This window comes from Pelobates fuscus, chromosome 4 (assembly GCF_036172605.1).
Source record: "Pelobates fuscus isolate aPelFus1 chromosome 4, aPelFus1.pri, whole genome shotgun sequence".
In the NCBI taxonomy this organism is placed as follows: domain Eukaryota; kingdom Metazoa; phylum Chordata; class Amphibia; order Anura; family Pelobatidae; genus Pelobates; species Pelobates fuscus.
The window spans coordinates 249,142,975-249,167,121 of record NC_086320.1 but is presented as its reverse complement, the minus strand read 5'-3'; the positions used below and the strand labels follow the sequence as shown (position 1 = coordinate 249,167,121).

The window sequence follows — 24,147 nt, the reverse complement described above, 5'->3', positions numbered from 1 at the left end:
GTGGTGATGGTGGACGGGAATTGTGTACAAGCAATAATTGATTCAGGGAGTGAGGTTACTTTGAAAAGTGTTCTGCTCCAGCCAGAGAAATGTGATACAAGGCAAATGATTAATATTGTGTGTACACATGGTGACACCCGTACATACCCCAAGATAGAGGTAGAGTCTGTCACAGAGGTTGTAAATGTTAAATGCCCTATAGTACATGTAGCTCAAACGCAAGAGCAAATAAGTAAGGTTAGGTATCTGAGTACCTTGGACCTGGTCATAAGGTATTGGCAGGTTCCCCTGACAGAGAAAGCAAAGGGAAGGACAGCGTTTTCTACTACCGAGGGGTTATTACAACATAAAGTACGGCCATTCAGGTTGCACCGGCCCTCTTTTTGCATATGAAGAATAGAATACTTTGGCCCCACAGAGAGTATGCAGCTGCCTACCTTAGTGATGTGGCGATTCACAGGGTGGACTGGGAAGCACACCTGATGAAGGTCCAGTTAGCTGTGAATAATGTAAGGGCTGCTGGTTTGACCGCTAACACTAAGTGTTATCTAGGATTAGAGGAGGCTAACTATTTGGGTTATCCACTTTGGTGGGGGCTCCTTACACTACAAGGGAGCAAGGTAGCAGCCATCTACAATAGGCCGCTTCCTGTAACTGAGGAGCAAGTCAGGGCTGGTACAGCCCTAGGTGACATGAATGTTCACGATTTGTGTTCTAAGGCCGCTCGACCCACAGTTTAGTGGTTTTCTTGGGAGACATAGATCCAGGCCAGGTTTTTTTGGACTGTCTCCAACCCACTGCTCAGCTGCAGATAATCAGCTGTAGCAGTGTGAATAAACCCCTCCCTGCTAGGCATGTAAAGGGGGGATTGCTGGCTTCCTCCTAGGAAGCAGGTAGGAGAGCGGCTGTTCTCTCCAGAGAGAGAGTCAAGGAGACTAGGCACTGGGAGTGCAGAAAGGGAAGCAGTTAAGGCTAGCTTGGAGCACTGGAGTGCTGAGAGCGGACAAAGACACTAGGTTGGTGAAACCAATAATTTTGTTCTAGTTAAACCCCAGAGAGATAGGGAACCTAATGTTAGTTAGTGCTCAGATGAGCTAGGTTTTTGTTTATAGGGATTTGTGTTATATTTTACGTTTTCATTTACTGCTGTCTCCTGTGTGGATTTACAAATAAAGTGCCTGGATTGTATGCAATTAAAAGGACTGTGCCTGTTGTTTACCCTTGAGGACCGTGCTACCTGCTGACAAGGATCACAGTGTGTTGAGATTTCTCACCTGAGCTGAACTTCTTGCAGTGTGTCCCAGAAGTTGATAGCTAACGAGTATCTAGCAGGAGGTTAGGGCAGTAAGTGTGCATTTCATCCAGGAAAACACATGAAGAGGTATGGTTTTGTTTTTAAATAGTATGTCCCAAATCCATCTTGTTTGCTGCAGAGACGTGTGCCGAATTATGTCTATATACGTTTTTAGTTGACAGATAGTGATGTACCGAACGGTTCGCTGGCGAATAGTTCCTGGCGAATATAGCGTGTTCGCGTTTGCCGCGGCGGGCGAACACATGCGCGGTTCGATCCGCCCCCTATTCGTCATCATTGAGTAAACTTTGACCCTGTACCTCACAGTCAGCAGACACATTCCAGCCAATCAGCAGCAGACCCTCCCACCTCCTAGATAGCATCCATTTTAGATTCATTTGGAAGCTGCATACATTTTTTTTAATTTTTTTAAATTTTTTTTTTTTTTTTTTTAAATTCTTTCTTTATTTTTGTAGTGCATGGAGGTATAACAAATGAGCATGTGGTACCCCAACGGCATTCCTCATGCTTTTCAAGTAACAATTGTAACAATAGGGTACATGTTAATACCCTAGTCTGCGCGGAGCCCTCCATGGGTGAAGATGGATTTTTTTTTTTTTGCGCTTGGGTTTTTTATTTTATTTTTAAGTTTGACGGGTATGATGGCTTTTTATTTGCCCTTTTTTGGGGGCTGAAAAATGAAGATTTTAGAAAAAAGAAGACGTTGAATTTTACTTTACTGGGTAGTAATTTTATTCCCCCCTCACTATTTTTTAGGGTGAGGGGGGTAGGTAGGGGCTTTTTTATTTGGGTGTGTGACTAGGGGCTTGGGGACCCCTAGTCACCTTTGATGGGGGAGGGGGGATTTTCATTTAGTGCCCCCACCTGCCGCTCAGGGGTGAGGGCCGGGGGGGACAGTAGGTTCCCCCCCCCTTATTGTTGTTTAGGACCCCCACCCGCTGCTCAGGGGTGGGGGCGGGGGGGAGGACAGTAGGTCCCCCCCCCATTATTCTTTTATAGGGCCCCCACCCGCAGCTCAGGAGCCATGTTACTCTGTATATAGAGGGGAGCCATGTTACTCTGTATATAGAGAGGAGCCATGTTACTCTGTATATAGAGGGGAGCCATGTTACTCTGTATATAGAGAGGAGCCATGTTACTCTGTATATAGAGGGCAGCCATGTTATTCTGTATATAGAGGGAGCAATGTTTACATGGTATATAGAGGGAGCCATGTTACTCTGTATATAGAGGGGAGCCATGTTACTCTGTATAGAGAGAGGAGCCATGTTTACACTGTATATAGAGGGGACCATGTTACTCTGTATATAGAGAGGAGCCATGTTTACACTGTATATAGAGAGGAGCCATGTTACTCTGTATATAGAGAGGAGCCATGTTTACACTGTATATAGAGGGGAGCCATGTTACTCTGTATATAGAGGGGATCCATGTTATTCTGAATATAGAGGGAGCCATGTTTACACGGTATATAGAGGGAAGCCATGTTACTCTGTATATAGAGAGGAGCCATGTTTACACTGTATATAGAGGGGAGCCATGTCACTCTGTATATAGAGGGGAGCCATGTTATTCTGTATATAGAGGGAGCCATGTTTACACGGTATATAGAGGGAAGCCATGTTACTCTGTATATAGAGAGGAGCCATGTTTACACTGTATATAGAGAGGAGCCATGTTTACACTGTATATAGAGAGGAGCCATGTTTACACTGTATATAGAGAGGAGCCATGTTACTCTGTATATAGAGGGGAGCCATGTTACTCTGTATATAGAGGGGAGCCATGTTATTCTGTATATAGAGGGAGCCATGTTTACACGGTATATAGAGGGAAGCCATGTTACTCTGTATATAGAGAGGAGCCATGTTTACACTGTATATAGAGAGGAGCCATGTTACTCTGTATATAGAGGGAGCCATGTTACTCTGTATATAGAGGGAGCCATGTTACTCTGTATATAGAGGGGAGCCATGTTACACTGTATATAGAGGGGAGCCATGTTACACTGTATATAGAGGGGAGCCATGTTACACTGTATATAGAGGGGAGCCATGTTACACTGTATATAGAGGGGAGCCATGTTACACTGTATATAGAGGGGAGCCATGTTACACTGTATATAGAGGGGATCCATGTTACACTGTATATAGAGGGGAGCCATGTTATTCTGTATATAGAAGGAGCCATGTTACTCTGTATATAGAGGCAGTGGCGTACTAAGGGGGGGGGGGGGGGGCGGTCCGCCCCGGGTACCACTCACTAGGGGGGTGCCCGGGGCGAACTTTCGCAGGGGCGGCGAAATGCCGCCCTGTGTCTTGTGTAAAGAGACCGGCCGCTAATAAGACTATCTACCCGAGTTTCCCATCCAGCAGCAGCAGGGTCCTCTGTTCTCGCGATCCGCGAGAGCATTGCCGTGGGTTGCCATAGCAACGCTCTCGCGGATCGCGAGAACGTTGCCATAGCAATGCTCTCGCGGATTGTGAGAACAGAGGACCCTGCTGCTGCTGGATGGGAAACTCGGGTAGATAGTCTTATTAACGAGCATGGAGAATACTGGGCCCCTCTAAACTGCCCAGTGATGCTGTGCCACCGGACCACCAGTCGAGGAGGACGGGAGGGACAGGTAAGTGGCAGCACTTATTCCACACAACATACACTCTGCACACACTCTGCACACACTCTGCACACACTCTGCACACACTCTGCACACACTCTGCACACACTGCATACACACTACACACACTGCATACACACTACACACACTGCGTATACACACTACACACACTGCGTATACACACTACACACATTGCATACACTACACACACTGCATACACTGCATACACACTGCATACACTGCATACACTACACACACTCTACACACTATACACACACTGCATACACTATGCAGACACTATACACACACTCTACACACACTCTACACACACTGCACACACTATACACACACTGCATACACTATGCACACACTATACACACACTGCACACACTGCATACACACTACACACAATATATACACACTATACACTATATACAAACACTATACACTATGCACTACACACTGCATACGCACTATACACACACACTATAAACACACTGCATACACTATGCACACTCTATACACACACTGCACACTCTATACACACACTGCACACGCTATGCACACACTACATGCACTACACTATGCACACACACACTGCATACACCCTATACACACACACTGCATACACCCTATACACACACACTGCATACACCCTATACACACACTATACACACTGCATAAAATATACACACACTACACACACTGCATACACACTGTACACACTGCACACACTATACACACACTGTACACACTGCACACACTATACACACACTGCCCACACTACATGCACTACACACACTATACACACACACTATGCATACACTATGCACACACTGCATACATGTCATACACTATACACACACTGCATACACATACATTTAAAAAGAATTGCAGTTGTTTTTTACATTTCAAAGTTGGGGAGGGGGGTGCCAAATAAAGGATCCGCCCCGGGTGCCAAATGCTCCAGGTACGCCCCTGTATAGAGGGGAGCCATGTTACTCTGTATATAGAGAGGAGCCATGTTTACACTGTATATAGAGGGAGCCATGTTACTCTGTATATAGAGGGGAGCCATGTTACTCTGTATATAGAGAGGAGCCATGTTACTCTGTATATAGAGAGGAGCCATGTTACTCTGTATATGGCTCCTATATACTTCTCCCAACTAACAATTTCCTCTTTCTTTGCTGCTCCGCAGACAATACAGGTCAGAGTACCACTGCCTCCTGTTATATACTACCTCCTGCTATATATGGGTGGTTGTGGATATTTTACTGTATTTATATGTTTATTACTGTATTGATTTAGTTGTTTAGAGGGTATTTTTTGCATCTACCTACTTAGTGCTGTAGGGATTTATTTATTTAGGTATACTGCATTTTCTACATCTACTTGCTTAGTGCTCTAGTGATTGCTTGATTGATTTATTTACTTTCTGCATCTACCTTCTTATGACTGCATGGATTTATTTGTTTAGAATGTGTTTACCTTCCTTCTGCCATTATGATTTATTTATTTAGTTTGTATTTTCTGTCCCTACTTTTTTGCTGTAGGGATGTATTTTCTCTTATGACTTTTCTGCATTTTCCTGTTTTGGGCCCCCCTTCTGGGGATCGTTTTTTTCTCGGGTTTGGGGGGGTTTCCTTTTTTCCCTCCCTCCATCTACTTTTTCCGGGTGGCTTTGCCCCCTTCACTTTTTGTCTGTTTTGTGGCCGTCGGAAAGCGGTCCTCCGGCGGTCCCACGTGTTGGATCCCGCCCGCCGGCTCCATCCGCCGAGCGAGATCCTCTGCTTCAACCCCCCATCCGACCCACGCTTCCGCTCGCGGTATAACTGCTCCCGCGGTGTGGGGGTTACCTTCTGTAATGCTTACATGTATTTAAATGGAGCACAACTGCAGATCTCTTAGGACTCAGATTGATGACTAGGATACTAGAGGACAGTACAGGAACTGTATTTTTAATTACAGATAGTACAGGTACTGTATCTTTAATTACTTCGCTGTTTGTTTAAACGGAGTAAGCAGCTTCTGGCATACATGCAGTATAGCACATTGGAGTTTGCAAGTTCATGGAAACGGAGCAAAATAGAAATGAAGTTGTAGCAGGAGTGATTAGTTTTGGAGTTCGAGGTAAGCAGGCTTGAGAGCAGGCTGTAGCAGGAATGCTTAGCGGACTTGAGAGCAGGCTGTAGCAGGAAGGATTAACAGGCTTGAGAGCAGGTAATCTCCTATTACGGATATAGCAATTGACTTAGCTTTCAATGGTGAAAGATCAGGTTTCCCGAAGTTCTCCTCCGGGGAGGGAAGTTGTCAAGCAGGATGAGGAAGGTCCAGTTACTAGCCATGGTCGAGGAGAGGAGAAGGAGGGTCTGTAGATTTCCAGTCCGGTTCGGTTCACAAGTAAAGGTTGGAGAAATCTTTTAGCCGGTTTGATATCACGGTAACACTGTTCAATAATCCAGCGTCTTGTATCTGGCGCGGTCGCATTATGTAGCGTGGGGAGACCGCGTCAGAGAATGGGGTGTGGCTAAGCTCCGTCAACCCGGAAGAGACAAAGAAATACCGGTAGTTAAGGCATGACACCTTCCCATGCAGTGCGGCGGCCCCGAGCACCCACTTCCCTGCGCCAGTTACCAGACTTGCCGCATTAGTTCCGTCGATGGCAGGCACATGTGCTGTAGCTTTGACTGGGACTCAGCTATGACTTGGGCACATTGCACCCTCAAGCTGTCCTGGCTTTGTGCCCCATGTGGCTGGCAGGTTAGGCTACTGGGGACCATAGTGGATGATATAGATCACAGGCATGCTATATAGAGCTGTGCACAACCCCTCAAGGGTTACAGGCACAACTGGCAGTGTTACCACTTATACTCACACCCCCGCCCCCCTTTTGTTTTGTTCAGATGATTGCTTGCAGCACTCTGTTTTATCATATTGACCAATGGAGCACCTAACTAAGTTGGTGCAAGTTCACTATTTACGGAGTGTCAGGCACTATTTAACTGAAGTGCGTTATCTACAGTTACACAGTAGAAGGCTATGTACAGTTACACAGTAGAAGGCTATGTACAGTTACACAGTAGAAGGCTATGTACAGTTGCACAGTAATATACTATGTACAGTTACACAGGAGAACGCTATGTACAGTTAAACAGAAGAGCGTTATGTACAAATACACAGAAGAATGTACGTACAGTTACACGGAAGAGTGTTATGTACAGTTACACGGAAGAGTGTTATGTACAGTTACACGGAAGAGTGTTATGTACAGTTACACGGAAGAGTGTTAGGTACAGTTACACGGAAGAGTGTTAGGTACAGTTACACGGAAGAGTGTTAGGTACAGTTACACGGAAGAGTGTTAGGTACAGTTACACGGAAGAGTGTTAGGTACAGTTACACGGAAGAGTGTTAGGTACAGTTACACGGAAGAGTGTTAGGTACAGTTACACGGAAGAGTGTTAGGTACAGTTACACGGAAGTGTGTTATGTACATCTTACCTGAAGAGCGAATGGTAAATTTTATCGGAAGAATGGAATGCGCAGTTCCTCACCTGTAAATCTCTGAAGATCCTGACTTGTCTGTGCCCCAGGACTTGGCCGGCTTTGTCCATGCCTTACTGATTGGCCTGCTCTGCCTGTGCCCCATTGATTGGCCTGCTTTGTCTGTGCCCCATTGATCTGGCCTGTGCTGTTTGTGCCAGAATGTCTTTAATTTAAGACACACCTCTCCGGTGTAACCCTGTTTAAGAAGCACAGGTTTGCATCCCAAAACAGATGAAAAGTCCTCAACACTTTATGTTGGTATTTTGGTATGATAATAAAACGTATCTGTCCTCTCTCTCTCTCCATTTATAATTTGCCTGTCCAAAGTTGCTGCAATAAATAATTAAAAAAAAAATGTCTCCATGTTGCCCCTCTGCTGTCACATACAGCCTGCCCCTTGCCACTTTTTCAACTTGTAAGTATTGCTTTCTACTAGGGCTGAAAGCAAGCAGGAGAGAATGCCATGGGAGGGTTTCCCTGATAACAGACCTATCTCTGTGCCAATAGGCACATATAAAATTAACAGACAGGAGAGGGAAATGGCTGTTTTTACTTCTCTAATTTTAGACATATCTAGACATTTTGCTAGCAAGTCTGATAGCATAATGTATAGATTATACGTTTAAGGATACCTAATATATTGTAATAGTCTGGCTTTTACTGACAACAGTCATATATATCTTTTATTTTAGTCTGTATAAAAATATCACATCATGAACACTTTCACGGATTTCATCATAGAATTTTAATGCCTATGATTGAAATTAATTAAGGTGCAAGAAACAATGCACACCGTTTTTACAGTACGGTGGTGCGCTAAAAGGGACACTCTTTAAAAACATAGTCCTAAGTCTTGAAGATCATCAACACATAGCGCTAAACGTAGTTCACAGGTGCAGAGTTTATGGGATAGGAATAAATATTTATTTACCATAACTCATACGGTTATCTCGTATGAGTTATACGGTTAGTAGAAAGGAAATTAGAATTGGTGTGCAAGTGAATGGACTCAATAGAACGTTATCAGGTTGTGTGATTAGTACAATTAAAATTCTAATCAAGTTTTAGTGCCCCTTTAATGAAATACAGTGAAAATAAGTAACTCCTGACCTTGACATAGTTCGCTTTCCACGTGCGTCACTAAAAATCAAAAACTTGTCTCTCTGTTTTCCTGTTAGCAACAGTAACATATAAATAAAATGTCCCAAACAAATGTTATCTTATTAAGGAAACCCACTAATAAGGAATTGACGTTCTTCCCTCTAGAAGAAGAAAAACATATTTTACTTTATTCCCCGTGGCACATAAAAAATTTACTTTGCATCCTATTTGCTAATTACATATGGGAATATAGTGTTTTGAGACTGCTAAAATAAGGCATGTATCTAATGGGAGAAATTAATAAGTCTGCATGTTTGTTATTAATAAATGTACATTTATCTCTTGATTTAATTCTCACATTAGCAACATTTAAATATTTATCACAGTCTAAAAACCAAATAGTCTGTAGAAGAATAACATAAAAGGCAAATTATGTCATTATGGTACTAAGAGCATAAGAGTTAATAGTGTAAACTGTGTAAAGACATTTGTTATGAGGTGCATTTCAAAATATTGTGCTGGGAAAGGAGCTTGACTTTTTATGGTACCACGTTTCACAGATATGTGACCTTTGGCACGAAGTCTTAAAAGTGAGGAATTTGATAAGAAGTAAAGTGGTAATTCCTGAGAAGAACAAAATTGCTGAGCTGAGAGCGTATCATTTATGAGCTAATCCGTAGGAGTTGAGAAAGTAGTAGTAGTTAAGCCTTACACCTGGTGTGTACACTTATACACAGACACATATTAGATTAGGGATCTCAAACTTTGATTGCACACCCCTGCAGCCTGTCAGCCGGGCAGAATAATCCCCTACACCTTAGTACACCACTATGCAACATTTCAACACTCACTGGTGTCTTAGCAAGCCAAAACATGTTTATGCTAACAAAACGTTGCTTTCTCTGAGAAATGAACTGCTTCATTACCAAGCACTTTTTGTTTAAAGGGACACTATAGTCACCAGAACAACTATAGCTTAATGTAGTTGTTCTGGTGAGTATAATCATTGCCTTCAGGCATTTTAATGCAGAGAAAAGGCAGTATTTACATTGCCCTAGGGACACCTCCAAGTGGCCACTCCTCAGGTGGCCACTGGAGGTGCTTCCTGGGGCAGTGCTGCACAGTAGGCAGCACTGCCGTTCAGCGTCTCCACGCACTGCATGGGGACGCTGGATTCTCCTCATAGAGATGCATTGAATCAATGCATCTCTATAAAGGAGAATCCAGAATCAGTCAGGTCAGTCAGTCCATGATTAATTTGTGTAATGACGGTATTCTGGATTCTAGGTTATTGGCGGAAGGGTGCACCTGGAAGAATACCTGAAAAGGAGAGCGGGAAAGAGCCTCAGCTGCCGTGTTGCAAATGCCCGGGATATGTTCACAGACTAGGGAAAATTGTGAAGTGGCTGCTAGCCATGTCAACTTGCGGACCAACCTCATGATAGTTAATAAGAAGGAACGTCCTTTATTAATTATCTCGCCAGCTGCCTTGCCGGTCCAGAGATGGCCCCAGGTATGTGCTGCTGCCACGATGGGGTAGATTTCAGCCGTCTTCGTGGGCCAGTTGTCCCTAAACTAATGGTTGCCAAATATTGTGGCGAACCCGGTGTGTGCTGCTGCGTCTGTCCGAATTATAGGAGATTGGTCAGATAGTGGGGGGAATATACAAGGAGACTCTATTCCAATTGAAAATAAAATTCCTCCACATGAGCAAATCTGCCCTGGCTGGTGGGTTGATGGTTATAGTACCTGTGTCAGGTACCCCGTGTAAGAGACACAGTAGCCTGGAGACGAATGATCAGCCCAGTGGGATGATCCACATAGTGAAGTTAAGGGACTCCAATAAAGATCGGAGGCCTTTCCGTGTGCAGGTATCACTCCGAAGGAACAGATCTATTTCCTCTCTGCTGCGGACCAATTTTTCTTGGGGGAAGCTAGCTTGGAAGGATACTGTGTTTAAAGTTATATACATAGGAAAACAAGTTTGGTGGTGGGGCCCAGTGTTTTGTCTGGGAAAAGGGGAGCCCCAAGGTATGTAAAGAGGGCTCTGGTGCTGAGAATGCTCCTAGGTGCGTGGGAACCTGTTTCGATCAAGAAATCATACAAGTAGTGAATTACTGATGAACACCTGACGATGTTCTGGAGCAGCCAGCAGAGTGTTTCTGTGAAGATGTCAAACAGTTTAGGGCTGCTCCTAGAACCGAACGTAAGTCGGGTTGTAAAATAGTATTTACCCCTCCACTTTACGCCATGTATGTGCCATAGTGACAGGTGTATAGGCAGGAGTTTAAATGCGTTAGAGATGTCAGTTTTACTCAGCCATGCTCGACAGCCTGCTAGTAGGATGGCTTGCATGGCGTTGCCTATCGTGGCATATTGGAGGGAAAACTCTGCAGCGGGTATAAGTGAGTTTATGCTGGGGGTGTGTGATGAATGAGTAGCTGAGAGATCGATTATGAAATGTTTTTTCATTAGAAGACTTGTTTACAGCTACCCCAATGGGATTTGTACACCAGGTTGATAACGGGGTTCTGGAAATTAACCTATCATGAAACCTGTCCGAGTTTCTTTGGATAGGAGGTTGTCCACTGTAGCAGGGTTGTTGTAGGCAGACAACAGGTTAGGGCATTCTAAGGTGCCTGCTGGGATGGCAATTAAACCTGCACTCCTACTTACAGTCAACGTTTAAGTTTAATTCAGGAACTTTCATCAGGACAACCAGGACTACAGAGGAAAATCGGTCTGGCGGCGGCATTCATTGCAGACTGTAGCGGGGCGATACGGCTTTTGGAGAGACCAATCAGGAGAGGGCTACAATAATCCATGCGGGAAATTACTAGAGCATGGACAAGCTCCTTGGTAGCATATTTTGTAAGAAAGGGGCAGATGTGGGTTATGTTTTTAAGTTGGAATGTACAGGATTTGGCAACAAACTTGATGTGAGACTCAAAGGTGAGGCCAGAGTCAAGTATGATGCCAAGACAGCGTGCTTGCACGGATGGACTTATGGGAGACTTGAAGGGAGAGCAAGAGAGGAGGATCAAGAAGTTAAGTTTTAGAGAGATTGAGTTTCACAAAGCAGGGGGACATCCAGTCAGAGATGGAAGAAAGGCAAGCAGTGACACGTTGCAGGATGGCAGAGGAGAGGTCTGGGTGTCACATATTCATCCGCTTATAAAAATGTGGTTAATGGCATTTACTGTCCACACAGGAAAAGTTGTGCCGAGCAGCAACCAAATCCACAGAAGGGTTAATGCTGAGCAGCAATTATGCAAATGGGAACCTGGTAACTGCCTTTGGAGTCATCCTGCTCAGTGCCCTGTCGTGGTTTCCCTTGTGGTTGTCCGAGAGCGCGTTATTGATTCTGGTAATTCTGGTTATTTGACTTTGGCATTTTTTTTGACTTCCCTGTTTTCTGGCATCCCAGACTCCTGGCTTTCCTTATCATTGTGTCTCTTTCGGTTTCCCTTGACCTTGGCTATTAATGACTATTCTTTGGTACGTTAGTCCGGCCATTCTAAGGTCCGGTATACGTTACCTATCAGTCCTCTGTGTTATACAATTCTACGTGCTGGATCATTCTGTAATCCTGACATTATGACATGGCCATAGGTCCTGTAGAATTGTGTAAGCACATAGCTGCTTGCGAAAGGAAACTAGAGGAGAATGATCACCGCATGGATCAATTTGCCCAGGCCTTCAGTACGCTTCTTACCCATACAGCCCATCTGCAACCTGCGGCTGCTCCTACTGTCTCACCTACGCCTTGTGTACCTCTGCCTATTGTATACAAGGCACCAACTATCTCTCTATCTCCTCCTCTGCATTTTGATGGTAATTTCCAAGAATGCTGGGGATTCCTTAACCAAATAGAGTATCATTTTGAGGCCTCACCGGGATATTTTCCCACAGACAGAGCTAAAACTGGTTACCTGATGAATCAATTGAAATTAAAGCTTTAGCTTGGGCCAATCCATTATGGGAGAGTAAAAGAAGTGTGGCACACAATTTCCAGGAGTTTATTACGGAATTTAAACTTACGTTTGAACCATTAGGCAGGGAGGAAGACGCCTCTACTGCCCTGATGCATATCAGACAAGGGAACCGGTCTATCTCGGCATATGCCATAGAATTTCGGACCCTAGCTTCTGAGGTAGACTGGACTAATAGTGGGTTAATCTCTGCATTTAAAAAGGGACGATCTGAAACTATGCAAGATGAGATTGCCGCCAAAGACTTACTCAAAGAGCTTAATTAATTTATCACTTTTGTCATGCAAATTGCTAATAGATTGAGAACCAAAGAAGCTACTAGAAACAAGACCAGACACATGAATATGCCTTTAGCACCCCACTTCTCCAAACCTATTGTCCCTGAATTTCCTGTACAGTCCGAACCCGAACCCATGCAGTTGGCGGTCACTAGACTGTCGGAAGCAGAAAGATAATATAGGAGAAAAGAAGGCCTATGTCTATACTGCGGTAGAAAAGGACATATGAGGAAAAAATTGTCCCATACGTCCGGAAAACTACTGCACCTAAGCACCTTAAGGGTGCTTAGGTGTAATGGAAAACGTCCACTGGAATGGATAAAAATAGATTTCTCCTTGATATTTCTATTGCCTTTGAAAATAAGAACTTTTCATGCAAAGCCCTGATGGATTCAGGTGCCGCTGGAATCTCATTGACGTTCAATTTGTTAAATGTAATACCATACCTATCAAGGAGAGACTATCACCCCTAGCTGTTGAAGCTATTGATGGGAGACCACTCTCACAACCATTGATTACACACAAAATTTGTCCGTTGGTGCCTTACGCAAGGAAGAGATTACATTTCAGGTTATTGCATCCCCTTCCTGTCCGATCATATTAGGCTTTCCATGGCTTAACAAGCATAACCCTCATATTGACTGGGCTAATGGGGAAATATTTGAATGGGGTAAGGATTGTTATGAAAGGTGTATATTGAATGTTGCCAAAAGAGTGGGCACTATTGGATTACCCACTAGTACACCTCCAAACCCCGGAAATCCCTATACAGTACCAAGACATTAAAGAAGTATTCGTCAAAACTCAGTTAAATACTCTACCTCCTCACAGACCTTATGACTGTTCCATTAATTTACTACCCGGCACTATACCACCTAAGGGAGCAGTCTATACTCTGTCACCTCAGGAGAGTAGAGTAATGGAGGAATATATTAAGGATTCATTGAATAAAGGCCACATACGAAAATCATCCTCGCCTTGCTGGTGCAGGATTCTTTTTTGTATCTAAAAAGGACGGTGAGTTGCGCCCATGTATCGATTACAGGGCATTGAACAAAATCACCATTAAGAACGCCTACCCCACTCCTCTTATTGCTGAATTATTTAATAGACTCCAAGGTGCTAAAGTATTTACTAAGTTTGATCTTAGAAGTGCTTACAATTTAGTGAGAATCAAGGAAAACCACGAGTGGAAGACTGCATTTAATACCAGAAGTGGACACTATGAATATCTAGTGATGCCATTCGGGTTGTGCAATGCTCCAGTGGTTTTCCAAGATTTCATAAAAGATGTACTCGGGATTACATTTACTCATTTGTCTTGGTCTATCTGGTATATATCCTTATTTATTCTCCTGACATTCACACTCACCACAACATATTCATCCGCTTATAAAAATGTGGTTAATGGCATTTACTGTCCACACAGGAAAAGTTGTGCCGAGCAGCAACCAAATCCACAGAAGGGTTAATGCTGAGCAGCAATTATGCAAATGGAAACCTGGTAACTGCATTTGGGGTCAAAGGCCGGTTACAGCCTATCAGATCTAGAGGTGGGGTATTTAGGCCCAGTTCTCATCCTGCTCAGTGCCCTGAAGTGGTTTCCCTTGTGGTTGTCCGAGAGAGAGCATGATTGATTCTGGTAATTCTGGTTATTTGACTTTGGCATTGTTTTTGACTTCCCTGTTTTCTGGCATCCCTGACTCCTGGCTTTTCCTTATCATTGTGTCTGTTTCTGTTTACAGAAACCATAGGTTGAAGAGGGCCTGGCTCAAACGAGCTTACAGTCTATAAGAGGTGGGGTATAAAACACATTAGGACATGAAATAGCAAACAAATTAGGAGGGAGTGAAGCAGAGCTGGAGGAGAGAGAAGAGTGCTACCCTTTAGGAGAGAGCAAGAGACAGGTATGTGAGGTAGAGGTTAGTCTGGGAGGCCAATGGCTTTCCTAAAGAAATGGGTTTTAAGGCACTTAAACGATTGAAGACTAGGGGAGTCTGATGGCGGTAATACTTTAACATAGTACTTTATTATTAAAAACAGAGATTACAGATTGGTTACACAAAAGACAGACACATAGTGTGAAGTGTCACAGCAAAAGTGATTAAGAGATCATGTGGTTCATACATATAAGGTGTTTTTTTTTTAGTTTCTTAGTGTTTTCCTCAGTTACAAATTTACAATGTAAAACAATCCTATTCTTGGTATACAAAGGAGAGAGAACTCTCAAATCAATTTAGCAGATAGCAGATATAAATTGTGGGGGCTTAGTGAAAAATAGAGATCCCCAAATTAAAGCCCCATTCCACCCGACTGCTTCAAGGCAGTCTCAATCTGTAGCTAACCCCAGCCTTATCAGAGTAACCAGCCGGAATGTGAAACCACAGGTCAGTGTAAGTTAAAATCAATTGCACATATTGTGCATTAGGTCTAACATGCCATCATCTCGACGTGCGTTTTGGTGCATTAGCGCCTTTCTCAAGAGGCTTGGCATGTCTGAATCCAACAGTTTAACAAAAGAGGCAAGTCCAGGCTTCTGGTGACATTACTCGCTCAACTGAGTGTGGGTGGGTAGTGCTGATATCAATCCTTGCTCCCGGCTCCTCCCATGTCTATATTGATTTTACTGATACTGATGCATACAGTTTAAAAAGATGTCTAAAATTTATACTACGGAACTCCCCACATCCTACTCAGTAAGGAGAGTATATATAGTATGTGTCCATATCTCCTAGTGCAATAGTGTGTCATAGTTACAAAGGAGAGAGAGAGAGATTAATATAAAATATAAAATTCAACGAATTGGTATCTAACTATAATGCTTATAATCTCCTGGGGTATTCACCAAGGGACACAGGAGCTCTGATTAACAATTGCTGTGACATAAGTCTTTATCAAGCCCTATTCACAATCTGTGGGGCAGGTAATCTAAATGGGATCATAACTACTTCTTAGTGATAGGTAATCTCCAACATATAATTACAATTTACATTTCCTCAACTAGTGTTCTGTTACATAACTTCCCAAAGAGTTATGAGTAATTAGGTTCACTAATCAGTGTTGCCTCACTAAATTTAGCTTCATTTGAGGGTGTTTTGGAGATATAAAGATTAGTCCACTTATAATTTTTGAGCAAATTTTGAAAAAAACTCAGAGCCGATCATCTAAGCAGCTAGGTACCATAACCACTACTTTAGAATCAATATTATATTTCCTGCTTAAATACTTTGTTGTTATTATTATTATTATTATTATTATACTTATCCCTGTAAGTAATGGGAGGTGACCTTTACAAGATTTGCCTTGCTAACCTTACATAATTATGAAAAAAAATTTGACTAGCAGTTATGGGTAAAGTTAGAAACTTTCGGATTGGATTTCAAATTGGTATTTAATTTCTTAAATAAGAATCAGTCTATGATAACTTTGTATGCTCAGTGAAAAGTGTTTAAGTCAAATCGTCTAAAAACTATCTAAACAACTATGGCAGGTACATGTATATTGTTGATGACTATGTTGTGGGTTAGATAAAGGGGGCAAACGAAAACCCCTCATTTAAGCCCTTTGGAAATAAAGTCTTAAGCCTATAGATCCCCCAGCATTCTCGTTGATGCAGTAACTTATCGTAGTCTAGTCTCCTCTGGTCTCTCATGACCAGTTCGATACCACAAAAACATAGAATCTTGGAGTCTCCTGCATGTCTTTCTTTCAGGTGACGGGAGATGGGGGTCTCAGTTTGATTTTTTATACATCTAATGTGCTCCTACATATTTCTTACCGCGTTCACAGATAATAAGGTAGACCAGCAGTGTTACAATTAAAGAAAGATTCTATCCTATATCTTTGCTGGTCCTCACTATGCCAAACGAATTTGGAGTCACCTTTGATGTATTTGCAGACTACGCATCTCTCACACCTGAATGTCCTCACCAGGGGGTTCTTGAGACACGTACCATAACGTGTCTTTTTTTCAAGGTCTAAAATGGCTAGGGTCCAATATGTTGTATAAATTCTTCCCCCTTCTAGCAGTAAATCATGCATATGGGCTTAAAACTTTCTTGAGATGTTTATCATTAGTAAAAATCGGCCAGAAACGTTCACATGTCTTTCTCATAATATCCCACCTGGCATCATAGAGGGCAATCATCCTAATCTTATAAGAAGATTCCTTCATAGATTGGTCTCTTAACAGGTCATTTCGGCCTCCAAAGCTCTCTTATATGCTTTCTTTAGGCATTTGTTAGGATAGCCTTTCTCACGAAACGGCTTTGATTTTAAAATCATCTATATTGTTGCAGTTTCTACGTACCCTGAGATACTGTTAAAACATGCGATTTAGTGTGCAAAAGAAAATGAATCTGCCTAATGACAACACTGCACTCTGATAATGCTATTTTTTCACATGTTTTAGGAATCTTATACTGTACATTGTTCATAGTTAACAAAAAAACTACATTGTAAATAATTCCTTAAAGAATTTTAGTGAGCAAATTACCACTGAAACCTTTGATTAAAAATATAAATATATATGTAAATATATATTTACATTTAAAGTATTTATTTAATGTTTTTACATGCACTAAACCTTAAATGCTTTCACTACTTTGGCTGCTTTTTGATTCATGTGTCTCTCATTTTAGAATACTTTAAAATTAAACCTATGCAATAAAAAATAGTAGCTACACAAGTCATGGAGTAATTGTTTATAGGGCAAATCTAACAGGAGCTGAAAAACATTATTGCTGCTACTACACTACAAAGTCAGCTTGTGACTTACAGAGAATTAAAAGGGAGTAAAAGTCCAAGAAAAGGTGTGGGGCTGCAGTCAGTTATCCTGCTAAAGCGTATCCAACCTCAATTTGCGTTTCTGGATTGACTTGTAATGACTGTATGGAGCATGCTTTCACTAAATATATGTGTATTTAAATTGCATTTTAATATCATCAAGTAGAGTCTAATTCAAGGGAGAACTGGCAAGCAGGGGAGGAGGAACGTGCTGATCATCACTGATGGCAAAAGAGTGGTTAGAAACACATTCTTAGTCATGTACAAATCTCCCCTATAAAAAGTATGCATTCATTCATCAGGCGGAGCAAGTCTCAGATGAAAGCACAACCCAAATTTCTAAGTGGTCTAGCCTTGCCTGACCTTAGATTATCATCACAGGGGGCAGAACTTGAACATTGAGGTGAGCGGTTGCATGCCATGTGATATCCCACACAAGCCGACAATTTTCAGGGTAATACCCCCATTTTCAGCCTGAATCCTGACACTCACACTCACAACCATACCTAGGGGCCTGGTGCAGATCATATCGATTCCACACCCAAGACCCTGAGACGCCGGGAGACCTCAAAGGCAAGCCGCAGCCTGCAGATGACTGGGCTGGGGGCTGATTTTCCTGCTTTACTGAATGGAACAGCCTTACTCCTATCGCCCCTCCCTCACCCACCTGGACCGGTAGGGGTTATCCCAGTCCCCACTGGACCGTTTAAGCCAAATTCAGTGGTCAGTGATCAGGGCTGGCCTTAGGCCATTAGGCGCCCTGTGCGACAAGGCTTCACGGCACCCCCCACCATGTTGCCTGTCACACACACAGGCACAGGCAGACAGTCACACAAACAGTTACAAGCAGACAGTCAGACACACCCAGTTACAGGCAGACAGTCACACATGCTCAGTTACAGGCAGACAGTCACAGAGCCAAACACACAGTTAAAGGCAGACAGTCACACACAGTTACAGGCACACAATCACGAACAGTTACACACAGTAGACAGTCACACATGCAGGGAGGTAGTCACACACACTGGCAGGCAGAGAGTACCCCCCCCCCCCCACACACACACACACAGGCAGTCAGTCAGACACACAGGCAGGCAGTCACACAAACACAGGCAAATAGTCACACACAGACAGTCAAGACAGTCACACACAGGCAGGCAGGCAGACAGTCTCTCACACACACAGGCAGGGACACACAGGCAGTCAGACAGTCACACAGAAAGGCAGGTAGTCACACAGACAGTCACACATACAGGCAGGCAGGCAGACAGAATAATAATAATAAAAAAAAATTATCACAGGTGACACTAATATTTTGATAATTATTTTTCTGAGGAAGAATTGAACAATACTGAACCATGCTGAACTGACTAATAAATGCTAGAAATGCTAAGCACAATGACTCATGATATATGCTATAAGATATTAATACCATACACTGCTGACCCAGCAGAATGTAATGCCTATCATTCCTGCAGATGCAAGACGGGCAAGGACAGCTTGCTTTACTTATCACAATGCTGTACGTGGATAAAATAATTATTCGTGGAAGTATACAGAGTTATAGAAAAATAAATGCAAGAACCATCTCCCTTTACCCCAGAGGCCCTCCTTTTCCACCACAGGAAGCAAAATCTAAAAATATACAAAACAAAGATTTACTCTTGTGTCATCTAAACATGGCAGAGGTAGTGATCACTCTGTTTTGTAAAAAGATGCAGCCTCCTTTTAGGACTCAGGGTCTAAATAGCGGAGGCGATTAGGTATATGGAGAACGGGGGGGGGGGGGGGGGGGGGGGTGAGTGATGCTAAAACAAGCAAAGCATGCCCTCACAGATGATACTACTGGTTGGGGCACTTATCTTCCTGCAGTTCCCTGACTACAAACAAGTGGATAGAAATCTAAATGCATGCAAGACTTTACACCTGGTATGAGTTAACATGCGCAATGTTAAGCTTGATAGAATTGGATTTAAGATCTTGGCTCAGCCCTTTTGTTTTTTCAGCACCCATTTGATGTTGATTTCTTATGTGCTACTAGGTAAAGTTCAGAGAACATCCGTTTCTACAAATCTAGAGGACATTAGACACACTCTCTCATCAGCTCCACTGTAAATATGTATTTCAATTTTATTTTAAAACAATACTTAACCTGTTCTGGTTGCTTTTCATCAGAAGTCTTCACAGTAACCATCTCCTGAGCAGTAACATTTGGAGGAGGAGGAGGTGCCCGACGCTTTTTCACCTCTGGCCTAACATCAAGCCCAGAAATGTTTGTAAGTGACAATGATGCACCCATTGCTATTGGACGTGAATTCACAGAGGGTGAACTTGGAACTGTTGAAAATCCCTGGAAGAAAAAATAGATAATCAGTCTTCATAGTCAACAGCCCAAAACAAACAGACTCCAGCTAACCCTTTGCAATAATCTACTACAAATAAAATATAAGTAAATCTTCACAATTTGAGTTTAGGGTTCTACTATAGAGAGGTGTATTATGGGTCATATATTGTCACTAGTCTAAATTTACAATACCATGCTTATCAATTACCATTTTTTTCTAAATAGCATTCTGTGTTGTGACAAAGTGAAAGGAAAAAAGAGAATGAATAAATAATGTAAGAAGAAACAGATAGTACATTTTGTTTATTTGTGTGTGTGCTTATCCTTTTAACCCCTTAAGACCGCAGCCAAATGTACAAGTTGTGATCCAAAAAAACGTAAACAAAACCTGGCATTTGCGCTATATGTCTGTCCAACCATAATTCACCTCTTTCATATTAAATGCACCCCCCATTATTATATATCATTTTATTCAGGGGAAACGGGGCTTTCGTTTAACATCAAATATTTAGGTATGGAACATAATTTAATATGAAAAAAATATTTAAAAAATGGGAGAAAATAAGAATTTTTTACATTTTTTTTAGTTCTACGTGACATTCTAACTGTGAATGTCATAATACTGTTTGCTTTTACTGCAATACAATACACATATTTGTATTCAGCGATGTCTCGCGTGTAAAACAGTACCCCCTATGTACAGGTTTTATGGTGTTTTGGGAAGTTACAGGGTCAAATATAGCGTGTTACATATTTCAGTTTTTTTACATTGAAATTCGCCAGATTGGTTACGTTGCCTTTGAGGCCATATGGTAGCCCAGAAATAAGAATTACCCCCATGATGGCATACCATTTGCAAAAGTAGACAACCTAAGGTATTGCAAATTGAGTATGTCCAGTCTTTTTTAGTAGCCACTTGGTCACAAACACTGGCCAAAGTTAGTGTTAATATTTGAAAATGCAAAAAACTAATTTGAACGCAAATTTTGGCCAGTGTTTGTGACTAAGTGGCTACTAAAAAAACTGAACATACCCTATTTGCAATACCCTGGGTTGTCTACTATTGCAAATGGTATGCCATCATGGGGATAATTTTCATTCCTGGGCTACCATACGGTCTCAAAGGCAACCTGGCGAATTTTAATGTGAAAAAACTGAAACGCAAACCTTATATTTGACTCTGTAACTTTTGAAAACACTATAAAACCTGTACATGAGGGGTACTGTTATACTCAGGAGACTTCGCTGAACACAAATATTAGTGTTTCAAAACAGTAAAACGTATCACAACAATTATATCGTCGGTGTAAGTGCCATTTGTGTGTGAAAAATGCAAAAAATGTCACTGTCACTGACGATATCGTCGTTGTAATATATTTTACTGTTTTGAAACACTAATATTTGTGTTCAGCGAAGTCTTCCGAGTAAAACAGTACCCCCCATGTACAGGTTTCATGGTGTCTTGGAAAGTTACAGAGTTAAATATAGTGCTAGACAATGTAATTCCCTGAACTTTTGGCCTGGGTTGGCAGGCAGGTCCTGCAAATTGTAATTAATAAAATGACCTAATTATGTAAAATTATTACATAAATATATGCGTAGAATTATTATATATATATATGTGTGTATATATATATGTGTGTATATATATGTATATAATTTTTTTTAATTATTTTTATTTATATATAGGTATATACATAGTGATATATACGTATATACTTATGTATATAGATATATATATTATTTCGTTCTACATGTATTTTGATATCAATATATATATATTAATTTTAAAATACAGTTAGAACGAAATTACGCATGTTTATATATTTTTTATCTATTTTTTTTTCATTATTTTTTATTTTTTTATTTATTTTTTTAACGTATTTATATATTTATTTATTTTTTATTATATATAAATATATATATAATGAAAATTATATATATTTAATCAATATCATTGTACGTGTATTTTGATATTAATATATATATATATATAATTATGTATATATTAATATTAAAATACACGTAGACAGTGTATGCATATTTATGTGTATGTGTGTATATGTGTGTATATATACTTAGATCATATATATAATAAATATATATATGATCTAAGTATATATAATTTATTTTTACACTGTTTTAACATTTTTTATTTGTATTTCAGACAGCAGGGGGAGTACCTGTCATTACAGGCACTCCCCCTGCTGGCAATGCCTTGGACGGCTATGCCGTCCATGTGATCGCGGGGTCCTCGCAAGGACCTCGCGATCACATGGCCCTGGGCGGCTGAAGAGGACGCAGGGGGACTCCCTGGGCTCCCGGGTAAGTCCCCCATACCGCGATCGCCGGCGTGGGATCGCCGGCGGCCGGGTAAGTACATAAGATCGCAGGACGTACTATGCCGTCCTGCGGCTTTTAGAGCCACCAAAATAAGGACGGCATAGTACGTCCTGCGGTCTTAAGGGGTTAAGGACGGAGGCATTGTACAGGTTCTGATCAAAACAAAACGTAAACAAAACCTGGAATTTGCACTATATGTCTGTTCAACCGTAATTCATCTCTTTCATATTACGTGCACCCACACTTATTATTTATCATTTTATTCAGGAGAAACAGTGTTTTCACATCAAATATTTATATAATAAACAAAATTTAATATTAACCAAATGTCAAAAAAAATTGGGAAATTAAGAAATGTTATTTTTTTTTGGTTCTGCATTGAATTATTACTGAGAATCTTATAATACGGTTAGCTTAATACACATATTTGTATTCAGCAATGTGTAACATGTACAACAGTACCTCCCGTGAACAGGTGTTATGGTGTTTTGGAAAGTTACAGCATGCTACATTTTTCAGTTTATACCCATTGAAATTTGCCAGACTAGTAATGTTGTCTTTGAGACCGTATCGTAGCCCAGGAATGAAAATTACCCCCATGGTGGCATACCATTTGCAAAAGTAGAGAACCCAGGGTATTCAATATGGGTAATATCCAGTCTCTTTTAGTAGCCACTTAGTCACAAACACTAGCCAAAGTTTGTTTTGAATGCTAACTTTGACCAGTGTTTGTGACTAAGGGTACATTGACGTTGTGGCAGGCTTATGCAATGTATGATCATATAATGTAACTAAATCCCCATATTTTTTTTTGCCTAGATTAGGTGTTTTTAAAAAAACTTTTAAAAACTAATAAAATCTGTCAACATTGAAGTTGCTGTTTAGTAGATAGGAGAGTGCGCTGGATCTTGTGTATTGTTTATTATATATATAGATATATATATATATAGAATGCCATTCTAAGTGTATTTTGCTACATATACATATCTATATCTATATATCTATATATCTATATATATATATATATATATATATATAACATCCCTGGTCCCAGCACTCGAAGTTCCCGGTCTTTTTAATGCTCTGGTGCAGAATCTCCCACCAAAATGTATAAAGTTGAAGTAAAGAGCACTCTGGAGTCTATAGAATACGTTTCAAACTGCTGCTTTATTTCGCAAACACAGTGATAATAGTCAACGTTTCAGTCCATTCAGACTTTTTTCAAGACAATTTGTAAAGTAATTAAGTGACGGTCATATACAAACATAATACATAGCTGATTGGAGGATGAAAAACTAAAACGAGATTATGTGATTCAGAGATGACGTAATAGAGTCAGGTTTACAAAAAAAATGTACTCTTCCATGAACAGTGGTAAAAGAAAAACTTAATTGTTGTAAAAGAAAGAATGTACTCGATAGTAACAGATTGAATGTCTGATGCAGCACTAGGAGAAAGCTAGAGATAGAAACAAAGTTTCAATGTAAGTACTCTGGAGACAATGTATCAGTTTCATAAGAAAATAAAGTCATAGCTCATGCCACCAAATATACAATTGTGTAAGGAGAACATGCTCAATTAAAATAGGGTACTTACTTACACCTAAGGGGGATGGCATAGAAAAGTAAGAATATGCTTACTTTTCTGTATCAAAATACAGTTAGAATGAAATTACATATGTTAATATATTTTGTATTATTTTAATTATTTCATTTTATTTATTTATTATTGTAATGATATTATATTATTTTATTGTGTGTACTAATTCTTTTTTTTTTTTTTACATTACATATTACATATGTATAAAATCATACTTAGTGTTA

General features: G+C 41.0%; 1 protein-coding gene across 1 annotated transcript in view; it reads right to left on the bottom strand.

Annotated features, from left to right (window-relative positions):
- COBL (cordon-bleu WH2 repeat protein) overlaps positions 1 to 24,147 on the bottom strand; it is a 761,158-nt gene that overhangs the window by 168,351 nt on the left and 568,660 nt on the right. The window contains exon 8 of the mRNA XM_063452038.1: positions 19,790 to 19,987. Coding sequence (XP_063308108.1) covers positions 19,790 to 19,987 — 198 coding nt within the window. The remainder of the gene's footprint in view (positions 1 to 19,789; positions 19,988 to 24,147) is intronic.